The 14,571-nt window shown below is 39.4% G+C and overlaps 1 protein-coding gene across 3 annotated transcripts in view; it reads right to left on the reverse strand.

Moving 5' to 3' along the window:
- CD302 (CD302 molecule) overlaps positions 1 to 14,571 on the reverse strand; it is a 38,959-nt gene that overhangs the window by 12,781 nt on the left and 11,607 nt on the right. For all 3 annotated transcript variants that reach the window (XM_043505172.1, XM_038421541.2, XM_043505171.1), the window contains exons 2-3: positions 4,661 to 4,774; positions 2,086 to 2,208 (exon numbers count right to left, since the gene is read on the reverse strand). In XM_043505172.1, coding sequence (XP_043361107.1) covers positions 2,086 to 2,208; positions 4,661 to 4,774 — 237 coding nt within the window. The remainder of the gene's footprint in view (positions 1 to 2,085; positions 2,209 to 4,660; positions 4,775 to 14,571) is intronic.

Consider the following 14,571-nt stretch of genomic DNA (forward strand, 5'->3'; position numbering starts at 1 on the left):
AATCCTTTAGGACTAGGGACATCAAAATGATAATTAATCTAGATAAACTAATAATGTCAAACTCTCCTTGATGTAGGAAATGGGACTTGATAATCCACACCATGAACCCTGTAGAATTTTATTGTGAACAGAAGTCACACACCTGTGTCCCAGCCAAGAGAGAGTTTTGAGGTTTGTAATATCTTCATGGAGGCTTCCACCAAAGAAAATAAGCGCAGCAAAGAAGGAGATAAAAAAATCTTGAAAAAAATGAATATTTTCCCTGCAGGGACACAGTGAGAAACCTGGTATTAGGAAGTCCAGAGGAGGAAGGTTGGTCTCAAAGTTAAGGTGCCAAACCTTGGCTCAGGCATCTGGGTTACATTCCCTGCCAGACTTAATGTGTGACATTGGACAAGTCACATTCTCTCTCTGTTATTCAATTTCCCATCTGTATAATGGGAATAATAAATCCAGCACCACTGTTACTTCTGAACTCCACTTTAAACTAGCATGTAATAAATGAACCTCAGATTCTGACATAAAACTGATTTTCTTAGATATGCAGAAGAAAAATAAATCAGGATTTTATTAAAGACACAGAGACAAGTTTTACATCCCTACTCTGCTCCCTTAATGAAAGTAACTTTGGGCTCTTAGGGCACAGTGCTTGGGACCCAAGAGAGAGGGATCCAAATGATGATAATTTGTAATTTAATAAATATTAGTCAACCCTCAGCAAGCAGTTCAAGGCCACATCCAGAAAGAGGCACATCACAAGGAGATGGCCACATATACAGGCTAGAACAGAACACAATTTATGTAATAGGAAAGCATATTACACAAAAGTAGTAGGAAACTTAAAAAGAATTAACCTTATCTTTTGCTGCTGTTCTGGGGCAATGAAAGAAGTGTAGCATGCAATAGCATTCCCCATGCTTGATAAAAGTCAAGATTTTTCCATGCTGATTAGGTGCCAACTGAAGTATGGTGTCCAGTTTTGGGCACCACATTTCAGGAAAGATGAACAAAATCAACAAAAATGATTAAAGGTCTAGAAAACATGACCTGTGAGCGAAGATTGAAAATATTGGGTTTGTTTAGTCTGGAGAAGAGAAGACTGAGAGGGGATATGATAACAGTTTTCAAGTACATGAAAGGTTGTTACAAGGAGGAAGGGAGAAAAATTGTTCTCCTTAACCTCCGAGGAAAGGACAAGCAGCAATGGGATTAAATTGCAACAAGATCGGTTTAGGTTGGACATTAGGAAAAAATCCCTCATGGTTGGGTAGTTAAGCACTGGAATAAATTGCCTAAGGAGGTTATGGAATCTCCATTATTGGAGATTTTTAAGTCTAGGTTAGACAAACACCTGTCAGGGATGGTCTAGATAATGCTTAGTCCTGCTGTGAGTGCAGGGGTCTGCACTAGATGATCTCTTGAGGTCCCCTCCAGTCCTACAGTTCTATGATTCAAGATCTCTTACAAATTCATGTTCTCTTCTCTGGGCTAAATTCTGTTCTCAGATACTTAAAGTCAAAATAATCCATTAATTTCAATGTTGTTACTCCAGATTTACATAGTGTTTCTGAAGTTAGTACGTATATATAAAGGGACAAATTTTATTTACAGTTTTTTAGCTATTGATGTGAATGGAGAAAAGCAAGCAAGAGTGTTTCAATAACTACGCAAACACCACATAAAGATGCTTATAACCATCATCTCTGAAAATGAATATTGGGCTTGTCAAAGTTGTCGGATTGAGAGACCTGGAGATAATCCTATATTTATTCTCCACACAGGTATAGCACAGATAGCAGCAATACAAGCTTCCATGTAGTCCATGAGACTGACATGTCTCAACCCAGATTTGGAGGGACCATCTAGGGCTGAGAGATTAGTTATGTTTCTATTCTCATTCAATCCCTGACATTGCCAACAATGGTTCTGATAAGCATGGCAATTGTTTTTTGGATGTGGACACCTTTTCAATAAGAACTGAACTGAGGCTGCTGTGTAATTTAATAATTCCACCACAAAGACCTGCATTTTCTACAGTTAAGAGAGACAAAGTATTAAGATATCAACAAGGTACTTCTCACTTACCATCTGTGTCAAAGAACATGCCCAACGAAATATAATCAGGGACTTGCCAGTGATTTTTGAACATTTCTTGTATAAAGGTATTCTCCTCTTTATTTTTTATACTAATAATGTCTGCTCCAGAAGCTGTATTTGAAAAAAAAAATCCCCCTATAAATCTAATTTTGAAAGCAAGTTTCATGCAACAGAAGTGAAACAACTATAAATACTATATGAAAAGCATCTTAACATACTGATCCACCCAGTATCCAATCAATTGTGTACATACATTACCCACATACCAGCAGTGCAATGACAGACTGACAGGATATACAATGCATTCACATAGTGTCATATAAATGCCATTTAAGATGTTAGCAAACACACAAGTACTTAGACATTTAAGTATGTAATCTGAAAAAAATCTAAACAATTTAGATAATTTAATTAGATCAAAGAGTTGATTTGTAGTCTTTTTTTCCCTTGATGTGTCTCAGATTTTGTACTCAATTTGACTACACTGACTATTAGTGGATAATTTAAAAGAAACACAAAATTTAAGCTCTTTTGTAACTTACAGTATCATCATATCATTTACATGCTGTTTGCAATACAAATCTCTTTAAAATATTAATGAGCTATGGGAAAGATCTTCACATACACGTAAGTAAGTCCAAACCTTTTAGTTTAATACATAAGCACAACTCTGAAATAGCTAAAAGTTGAAACAGCATTCTGCTTCAGAAATTCCTTGTCAGTGCTCAGCTGATTTTTAATAACCATTTTTCCATTGTAAAATAAGACTTAATATAAAATAAAATTTAGAACAGTACGTTGAATGTTAAAAAAATGTTGAATAGCTGATCATATTTAAGACTACTAGTACGTCACGGAGGTTACGAATTCCGTGACTTTCCATGACATTGGGGCCCTACAGTAGCCCAGCTGCTATGGCAGCGGGGAACCCCCCAGATCTCTCAGCTGCAGCAGTGGGGCCAACCCAGCTCCTAGCCCCATGGTCAGGGTGCCTTTCAGGCACTGGGTAGGAGTGGGGGGGCGCAGCTCCCTGCTGCTGCATTCAGTGGGGCAGGGTGATGGACCTTCTTCCCTCCCCATTTTGTCAGGGATGCTTTTAGTAAGAGTCAGGGACAAGTCTGTGAATTTTTGTTTATTGCCTGTGACCTGTCCATGAGTTTTACTAAAAATATCCATGACAAAATTGTAACCTTAATCATGTTCCATTTGAAGCCACTGGGAATTTTCCCATTCCCATTAGCAAGTATAGGACTGAACCAAAAATGGCAAAAAACCCAAAGTAATCTTCCATTTAAAACAAACAAACAGTAAACTGTGTCCCTATGGAATAAGTGACGTAATATGCAAGCAATTATGGACAGTCTCTTTAACCATATATTCCAGGTTACAATGGTGGAGATGTCAGTTCAGTTTATATTTTTTTTTACTTTCACTACCATTGAAAGAAAATGATGGTATTCCAGAGGAAGGAACTATTATTATTGCTTTAAGTCCTCGCCCTGTGGCAAGGCGAGGATGTGGACATGCACTGTTCTGGCAACAATATATGAGGCAGGCACAATGCTTCTGGGAATGCCGCACAGGAAAGCCTACTGCTACGCTATGTTACAGAGTAAAGCATGAGCTTGGCTTAGCTAGCAGGGTAATGGTTTCTCTTTCCCTTCCCATCAGAGAATCGAACAACAACTGTGTCTTCATTAGACTCTGCTGGTCTTCCTGTTCCAAGAGCAGTACCATGAATTTGCCTAGCTGTGAATGGGGGCTGGGATAGGGTGGGGCGGGCGTCTAGGGAAGACTCCTTGCACCTCTCCTCTGCCATGTAGGGCTAAAAGAAGAATCTAGACTGAAATTTTAAGTCTACATCTATGATTTTTTACTGTGGGGGAAAAGCAGTAATGAAAAATGAGAGAATGACAGTCACTTCCAGACTTTACAGAGAACACTGAGGCAAGGACTCGGGTCCAGGGTTACCTGGTGAGATATCATATATGCTTAACACAGCAAAAATTGTGGTAATCTCTTTTTCTAACAAGGATATGGAAGCGTTTCCAGAGTATCTGACTGCCACTTCATTCCCCGTTCTCAGATAAACACCAGTACAACTTGAAGAACATTTGGAAGCTCATCCATCAAGGTGAAGTATTAAAAAAGCAGTTGCTCTACTACCATACTTTGACTACTGAGAAAGTCCTGGGTGACAGTAAAAAAATCTGTGAAATCAGCTTAAATCACAAGGCTCGACAGCTATCCATCTAGATGACAGTATTATTCACCAGAAACACAGGATTGGCTGTATTGGATCAGACCAGAACAGTAACTAGTACTTGGTGATTCCAAAGAAAGACAAAAAATGCATTTAGCCAAATGTGCAATGCTTTGCCACACAAGGGGGAAATTTCTTTCTTGGTCCACTTGTGTTCTCAAAATGATGTTTAATTACCTTTATTATTTTAGCATGTTTAATAACAATAATGTCCTAAAATAATACAGTTATTCATTAAATGCAACCAGAGTACATCTCTCTTAATAATACATCAGAAATAAAAGAGACGGATTACAGTACCATTGTCTTTACAGAGATTTCTGGCATCATCAATACTGTTCAATTCATCTAATGTGCCTTGAAGAAAAATATAGCAGCTACTTCCAAATGGAATCCAAGCAGAGGAAGGGCACTCTACATAGAGAGGAACAAACATCATTATTCTAAACAGTAAACAGTAGTATGGTGGTTGTTATGAAGAAATTGTTTCAAATGGCGATTTAGATGAAAAGAAAAATAATGCAGTTTATCTTTCTGGATTGTATGCATCTCTGATGGAGCACGAAAACAATTAAATATTAAAAAATAATATCTGGAGTAAAAATAAATACAATATACTTAAGAATCTAATTTACCAGGTCAGATGAAGAACAAGTACAGGACATGAGGAATTAAATGATGGTATTATAGCAGAGAAATCAGACACACAAAAGATTTATTAGATCACCTAACCCCCTCCTCTAGCCAGTATTCTGTTTTTTAGAGTTTATTCTCCATTAATTTGGCCAATTTAATTGTTAAGGTCTCCAGCAGAAGGAAGGCCTTCCACCATTCCTTTGGAATATTCTGGACATATCTCATTGATATCACTGCTAAGGGCTGCTTTTTTGTTCTGTTTGTACAACATCAGCACAACGGGGTCCTGGTCTGTGATTAAGGCTCCCAGGTGTTACAGTAATACAAATAAACACTACCAGTTAGGAGATTGCCCTTATATTCAGTTTAATTTGTCCTTTGCTTTTTTCTAGGTATTTATAAAGAGCCCGTCACCATGATATTTATTTATCCCATTACTCTTAACTAGATAACTTTGGACCACTCTAAACAATTCATCTTGCTCATTTGTGTTTACATCCTTTGAATACTGGCTGGTAGCATCATATTTGCCCTTTACTTACCTGAACAAGTAATATGTATTCATTTACTTTCATCATAAGTCAATTCCTTCATCCTCTTAGCTATTTTTATTGCTTTTTCCTGAATTTCCTCTACTTTATCACCTTCTTTCAGGTACTGAGGTACCTAAAACTCAGAGTAATGTGGGAGTGATTTCATCAGTACCAAACAGAGAACGACTGTCACCTCCTAGCTCAGTGATGTTTCTGTCTATGCAGCACAAAGTTGTAATGACTTGTTTTTTGGTCAACACTTTTGTTTTTGAACTACATGCTCTTTTACTACCCACTCTTGCCTTCTACCTCTCTTATGGCATTTCAGCTTACCAGTTATTTTCCATAAGAGCGCAGGAAAAGAGAAATAAATTCAGTAAGAAAATATATAGTTGGGGATACACTATATAACTGCTAATTGACGACTCAATGCACAGGAAGGAGAAAAGGAAAGACAGACTTGACAACTAACCAAAACAATATATTTTCATTCTGAAAGTAGCGTCTTCCTCTGGTCTGTGCTTCCACTCATTAGCATTCCCAACCCACGTAACTTAATCAGGTCCTTTTAGTAATTACAAAAAGATGCGTGACTCTAATGAATCAAAACCAGCATTCCTCTTTATTATCTATTTTGGGGATCAGTCTACCTAGCAACACAGACCACCAGGAACACATTACCTGAGCACTCTGCTCTCTGCATTGAATAGGGAATTCAATTCAAGGATTCATCCTCATATTCCAATCCTCTGTTAGATTGGCCTTAGCTACCTAAGAGATCACTTATCCCTCCACGATAATGACCTCCCATGACAGGAACATTCCAATGAAACTGCTGACCAAAACGGTGAGGCTTGTGAAAGCAGAAGGCAGATTTTCCCAGGAGCTGGACCTAGAACATGGAGCTTATTTCCACATGTGGCAAACTGGTTGAAACTACAGTAAAGAACAAAATTATCAGACACATAGATAAACACAATATGTTGGGGAAGAGTCAGCATAACTTTTGTAAAGAGAAGTGATCCCTCACCAATCTATTAGAATTCTTTGAGGGAGTTCACAAGCATGTGGACAAGGGTGATCCAGTGGATATAGCACACTTGACTTTCAGAAAGTCTTTGACAAGGTCCCTCACCAATGGCTCTTAAGCAAACTAAGCAGTTATGGGGTAAGAGACAAGGTCCCCTGTTTAATCAGTAACTGGTTAAAAGCTAGGAAACAAAGTAAACAGTCAGTTTTCACAATTGATGAATTAGTAAATAGCAGGGTCCCCAAAGGACTTGTATTGGGACCTGTGCTGTTCAACATACTCATAAATTATCTGGGAAAGGGGGTGAACAGTGAGGTGGTAAAGTTTTCAGACAATACAAAATTACACACAATATTTAAATCCAAAGCTGACTGAGAAGAGTTACAAAGTGATCTCACAAAACTGGGTTACTAGAGGACATTTTGGTAGATTAAATTCAATACTGATAAGTGCAAAATAATGCACATTGGAAAAAATCATCTCAACATCTGCTCAATATGCAGTGGCTGTCAAAAAAGCCAACAGTGTTAGGAATCATTAAGAAAGGAATAAATAATAAAACCTATATATCCATGATATGCCCACACTTAGAACGCTGTGTGCAGTTCTGGTCACCCTATTTTAAGAAAGATTAGAATTTGAAAAGGTACAGAGAAAGGCAACAAAAACCATTAGGTGTACGGAGCTGCTCTATACAAGGAGAGATTAAAAAGACTGGGACTGTTCAGATTAGAAAAGAGATAACTAAGGGGGGATATTATAGAGGTCCATAAAATCATGAATGATATGGAGACAGTGAACAGGAAAGTACTATTTACCCCCTTCATATAACAAGAACTAGGGGTCGCCCAATGAAATTAATAAGCAACTGGTTTAAAACAAATATAAGGAAGTACTTCTTCACAGAATGCAAAGTCAGCCTGTGGATATTGCCATGGGATATTGTAAAGGGCAAAAGTGTAACTGCGGTTGAAAAGGAATTAGATAAGTTTCTGGAAGATAGGTCCATCAATGCCTATTAGCCAAGATGGTCAGGACACAATCCCATGCTCTGGGTATCCCTAATCCTCAAACTGCAAGTAGGTGGGAGTGGATGACAGGAAATGGATCACTCGAAATTGCCCTGTTCTGTTCATTCCCTGTGAAGCAACTGGCACGGGCCACTGCAAGAGACAGACTACTCGGCTAGACAGATCTTTGGTCTAACCCAGTATGTCCATTCTTCTATTCTTATGTCATATGAATGACCACAGATCTCACCACTTTTCAAATGAAGAACCTGATCTAAAACAACACTGAAGTCCATGGGAGTCTTTCTATTTGCATTCAGTCTCATAGACTTTAAGGTCAGAAAGGACCATCATGATTATCTCCTGAACACTGCAGGTCACAGAACTTCACCCACCCACTCCTGTAATAGACTCTCTGGCTGATTTACTGAGTTCTCAAATCATGATTTAAAGACTTCAAGTTTCAGAGAATCCACCATTAACAATAATTTAAATCTGCAAGTGACCCATGTCCTATGCTGCACAGGAAGGTGAAATATAAAAATATATCCTCGAAATATAAAAAGGGGCTATCATTTTAGCACAATGCATCACCCAGTACTACAAATGCAGATCCAAGAGAGTTCATTCAATTTAATAAAAATCACTAGTGATGACATGGGTAGCGTAATGAAACTCACTGTGTAATATGGTAACACCCTGTTAAAGAGAAAGATGAGATTACTATATTCCTATATAATCTCTAAACAAAAGCTCACTGTTGTAATGATTATTATTTTGTCTCTGATATTTACATGGCAAGGATCTGTAAGCTTGTTAAAACTTCCTAAATAAATCGTTAAAAAAAATAAAAATGCAGATCTCTTACTTATTATTTGGTCATTACATTTTATTTATCCTGAGGTTCCAGGCTACTCTGATAAAACACAAAAGCTACAAGACACTGATAGCACATACCATTTAAATGACCAAAAACTAATACATTCATACCTTAGAAGGAATTAACTCCACACCTTCCAGCACTGAAACATGCTGTGTAAGCATGATCAGATACTGCATTTTTACCTGATAAATGCAAAATATTTAAATTATATTGGAAACACCTAATTTTTTGTAATTATAGTAATTATAGACTGATGACAGAAAACCCTAGTAGAAATAGTACTTTTCTACATAGCTTCCAATTAAAACTGTCAAAATCCAGTGGCTTTTAAGCAGCATAGAGAATGTAAGAAAGCATCAGAAGAATGTAGGCAAGATTTTCTGGAGTGACAAGTGATTTTGAGAACCTCCATTTTTGGGTGCCTAATTTAAGACATGTTAAAGGGGCCCAATTTTAAATAGGCTCTGGAACCGGCCCCAAATGCAAAACTGATCTCTCTTCAATGTAGTTTATCTTCAGTAAGTTACACTGCCCACACCCACTACCTCTCACACACACAAAAATATAAACTAAAAGCAAGTTATTTCTCCTGTAGGCTGGAAAGGGATATTACACATTATTTATATTTTTAAATACTTGGGAGGTGCTCATATACTAACGATGAGGGCCTTACAAATAGATTAAAGTAAACTGTCTTCATCCTCAGAAGGACTGAATAATGCCAAAAAACAAATGGATTTCTCTATGGCGTGAGCCAACGAAGGAAGAAATTATTTGAACTTTGACCTGAGTGTTCAGCCAGGGCCATGATACATGAAAGGAGTGACTCCCATCAAGGGGTGAGAACAAACCTTTTAGAAGTGGTTATTTTAGATTTGATGTTTTCTTCTAGACCTTCCAGTATTCTTGCAACACCGCTCTATACTATAGGTGGCTGGTGAAAACATTTTTTTGGGAGTGGAAGGGCGAGACTACCCTGCACTTACCACACAATGGCAGCTCCTGTCCCCTGGGGCTCAGCCTGGCTCCCAACTCTGGCCCGTTGGCTCTTCCTGGGCTGCTACATACAGATACGGAGAAGTCCGCTCCAGTGCCACTTGATGCACATACATGCAGGTGGGGCCCTCCCGCTGCAACACCCCCCATCCCTTCCTGGCCCTACTAGGTACAGGGCTGCAGGTTTTTCCCTTCTCCAGGACTCCCCCACCTCCATCTTTTCCCCCAGGACTCCTCTCCCCACCATCCCCACAAGATCCCTCCTTCCCTCAGGGCTCTCACCCTGTCCCAGTGAACCTCATCCCAACCCCCAGTGTGGGGATTCTACTCTCCGATCTGTGGAATCCATACCTCTTCCTCTCAGGAATTCCCCAGATCTCCACTCAGACTGGTCTACCATAGCTCCTCTTTCCCCATATTCTGCATCAGATATAGCTTCTGAATCTCCCTGCCTGTTGGAGCCTCCACCAACTGTCACTTTGCGAACTTCAACCTTTCCGGGAAGCACCACTCATGAACCAGAAGCCAGCATCCCCGGCTGGGACTGAGAAATCTAGCTCCATTTGCCAGGAATTCAGTATGGCAAGCAGGGCCCTCACCCCACAATGTCCTGCCCACTTCCTGGCCTTAGCACCACCAGATGCAGAGCTTCACTTGTTGAGCTGGGCATGCATGCAGGCAGTGGGGTGGCTCACAAAATGACCAGGCAGAGATAAATTTTGGGACTGAACCTTCTCTCGCTACCCGCCACTTTGCTGTACACCTCCCACCTACATACTACCTTTAACCATTTCAATGTCATCAACTTCATTTGCTTCAAATGAATCAAGGAATAGCTGGGTCACATTCCACCTGGGTTGAACAGGCACATACAACACTTTATGTGGGGCCAGGGGGAATCTTTGTTTCATTCTTTTCATTCACTATTATCTTTTTAAACTTTCATCTAACTTTGAATTAAGCAAAAGGTTTCTAAAAATGCTACAGTTTAAAAAAAGCCACAGCATTACTTTATTGTTTGTTTAGCAGGAGCCTCATAACTCAGCACATTTACAACTTGAAGTCATTTTAGATACATTTCCTTCTGCATCTTTTAAATAGAAGGTTTAAACATTTTTCATGTATCCACTCTTTAATTTAATGGCCTCTCAATATATTCCTGAGCAGAGAGCGAGTGAACACGCCACACATAGTGTGAGAGTTTTGAAAGCACCTAAACATCTTAGGAGCTCAAGTCTAATTGATTTTCACTCAGGTGCTTTCAAAAAAAAAAAAAAAAAATCACACCCATCCCAAGTTAGCTTTTAACTATAACTGCAGAAAAGATTCTTGACTGCCAAAGCAGGGGAACATGGGGCCTAAACTAGCAGCATTAAGCACATCACTTTGGCTGCATAATGCAAAATGAAATTGGCACACTTGCTGAGCCACAGGAGAGGAAGTGGGGAAACCTTAGCCAACTGAATGAAAAAAAAATAAAAAAGCCACTCAAACTTCAAAGATGTATTGCAGGGGAAGTACTGGTGAAAGACTCAGTAATTGGGTATGTCTGCACTGCAATCAGAGGTATGATTGATGCAGATGTAGACATTTGAACTAGCTGGCACAAGTACCAAAAGCAATGAAGCTGCTTCAGTGCAAGCTGTATAAGCCTGCCCAAGATCTGGGCTATTTACTTGTGTGGCTAGCCTGTGCTGCCACAAGTTCACTGCTATTGGTATTCCCATTAGCTAGATTAAAGCTAGTTTGAGTACATCTGCCTGTGCTGCCATCACCCTTCCAAACGCAGAGTAGACATACACAGAGACTCTTTGGAATGGGGAGGTTCTCAGAAGGAAAGGGATAGCAAAGGAAAGAAACGGGAAGACATGGTCAGTCTGTTCTCTCTGATCTCTTACAACCATTTCTCATTGTAAAAACAATTTAAGTATTTACAACTCCTGTTGTCTTCTGTTTGAGATTGTTTGTCCTGCAATAACATTTTTATTTGCATACTATTAAATTATGCTGGTGTATTACCATTATGGGACCATAAGACTGCTGTCCCTCACAGGATTCTCACAAAATTAGATGTGTACATCAAGAAGCACTCTCAGCAAGCAAAGCTTTAATATTAAATATTTAACAGAGCTAAAGAGGACAGAGGCAAAATGAAAAGCAGAAAATGATGAAGTTTGGCCTCCGAATCTCAGATACATGTGTGTAACATCCACTGACTTCAATAGGAGCTGAGCGTATCTATCAGAAAGTTGAATTTGCCTCAAATCAGGTAAAAGGAACAGCATCAGAGCATCAGGAGGCATCATAGGAGAATAGGGACAACACAGTTAATAGTCACAAAAGTTTTACAGAGCAAAATAATAAAATGGTTTTAGAAGTTTTGATAAATTTAAATATATGTATTTGTTACACAGTATTATAAAATAGACTTCAGAAATCCTTGTGTTTTAAGCTGTGGATTTATTCAAATGAGGTTGGAATATTGATCTTTACTCAATGCTGGGACGATGGCTTTATTATATATTTGAAAAGTGCCTAACACAAGGGGCCCTAAGTGCTAATGCAATACAATAAATAAATAAAATTAATACTCTGTGCAGTAATTCCAAATTGTGATATAATACTAATTACTCACCTGACTGGTAATCTATTGGGGAGGGAAGAGTTGTTTGTTTTTCAACAATTCTTTTTGAAGCTTGCGCCCAATCCTATAAACTGCTCAGCACCCTCATTCCTACTGAGCATCTTGCAGGATCAGGATGTTAGATTGGATTGATCCACAAATGCCTATATATTTATATGTATGAAGTGTAAGGCACTAAACATTGTAACAAGTTATTTTTTATTACTATAAAATCCTTGTAAAGAGTAGAAAAGATAACTTCTTGTGAACATTTTCATGTACGTACACACTAAAATCATCATTATACTCTTATTATTAGTATTGAATTAGTTTAATTAATTTTGTCATTTTGACCTTCATATGGTACTTGTAACCTATTCAAGAACAAAAGGGTAAAACAAACATACTATTCCCAATTCCAAGAAATCAAAGAACAAACTGTCTTTAAAAATCATAGTCACAGAAAAATGACTCATTTTAGTCCTACTGCAGACAGCGTTTTACAACTGTATACCTACACACACATCTATTTAAAGTATAAATACAATTACATAGTTATCAAATGATTTGAACTCACAACCACTAAAGTCATGCCAAAACTCACAATGACTTCAGTAGGGGAAGGATAAAAGGACCCAGATTCACCCATAATATATAAATTCATAAAATATTAGGATAGATCAGGGGTTCTCAAATTCATTGCATTGCAACCCCCTGCTGATAACAAAAAATTGCTACATGACTCCAGGAGGGGCACCGAAGTCTGAGCCTGCCCGAGCTCCGCTGTCCTGGGAGCGGGATGGGGGCAAAGCCTGAGCCCCACTGCCATGGGCAGAGGGCTCAAAGCTGAAGCCCAAGGGCTTCAGCCCCAGGTGGTGGGGCTCAGGCTTTAGCCTGGGGTGATGGGCCTCGGGCTTTGGTTTCGGTCCTGGGCAATGGGGCTTGGGCTTTGGCCCCAGGTACCAGCAAGTCTAATGCCAGTCCTGGTGACCCCATTAAAACGGGGTCACAATCCACAGTTTGAGGACAGCAGGAATAGATAATCCTGGAGTTGGGCTTCTAAGTTGCTCTGATGCTTTTGAAAAATCACAAATAAAGCATCTCAGGATTCAATGCACAGACCTTCTTAAAAAAGTACTTCTAAAGAAATGTCCCAATCCTCTGCAGTCCTTACTCAGATAAAATGCTGATTAACTTCTATGCAAATTTTTCTTAAGGACCACAAGTTTGTGCCAATTCTAAAAATATTCTGAGGCATTCCCACCACTAGAGTCTCATTTAAAGTTCTAGTGTGCTTGTAACACATATCACATTCATGCTCTAAAGTGCTACAAATGATTTACAAGTGGGCTACCAGCCCAGCCACAGACAGATTCTTCAGGACTAAATACTGGCTTAGTCTGAAGTTTTTAGTGCTCAGACTTGTATATACAGTGTATACAGACTTGCTGAAATGCTTCAATTATTATTCTCACGTCCTCTCCTCTCGCCTTTTACCAAAGTCAGAGCAGCTATGGGAGAAGGACTTTTCCACATTATAAGATCTGATTGTTTTGAACACAATTCTGAAGAATCACGTTACTGATACAATGCTGGCCAGCACAGACAAAGGCAAATCACATTTACTGCGGTGTCTGATAAAGAAATTAGACCCTGTTGTGACCAGCATGCAGTCATAAGGCCATATCTACACTCACAAGATTGCAGTGGCACTGCTGTACCAATACAGCTGTGCCACTCTAAGATTGCTCTTGTAGCCGCTCTGTCAACGGGAGAGAGCTCTCCCGTCGACATAATAAAACCATCTCCACGAGCAGCAGACACAGCGCTGTCTGTACTTGCACTTTTGTCGGTGAAACTCATGTCACTTGGGGGGGAGTGTTTTCACACCCCAGAGTGACATAAGCTATACCGACAAAAATGGTAATGTATACATGGCCATAGCTAAGTTATATGACATTGAACACAGTTTGCCCTGATTTACACCCACTGCTTAGTTGTGGTCAGCAAACAAGTGAATTTAGAATGGAATCTGTCAGAACACCCTAAAAGAAACTTTGCTACAACTAAATTCACTATAAATACTTTTCAATACACTGGGTGAGAGCCTTACACCAGCAAAGGGAAGCCCAGGTTCTATCTAGGAGAGGATCCATCCAGCACAGGTATTGTGGAGACAGGTGCAGCTCAAGATTGACAGGGTCAAAGATGGTTTAAAGCCATCTTAATACCCGGCCCCCTATCTCCTTGGGCTGCAAGCTCTCTCCTACTCCTCTAAGCCCTGGTCTACACTATAGGGTTAGGTCAAATTTAGCTGCATTAGGTCGATTTTATAATGAATGCGTCTTCACAAACAACCCCATTCCGTCGACCTAAAGGGCTCTTAAAATCAACTTCTGTACTCTTCCCCGGTGAGGGGAATAGCGCTAAAACCGACCTTGCTGGGTTGAATTTGGGGTAGTGCAGACGCAATTCGATTGTATTGGCCTCCGGGAGCTAT

This window comes from Dermochelys coriacea, chromosome 11 (genome assembly GCF_009764565.3).
Source record: "Dermochelys coriacea isolate rDerCor1 chromosome 11, rDerCor1.pri.v4, whole genome shotgun sequence".
NCBI classification, from domain to species: Eukaryota; Metazoa; Chordata; order Testudines; family Dermochelyidae; genus Dermochelys; species Dermochelys coriacea.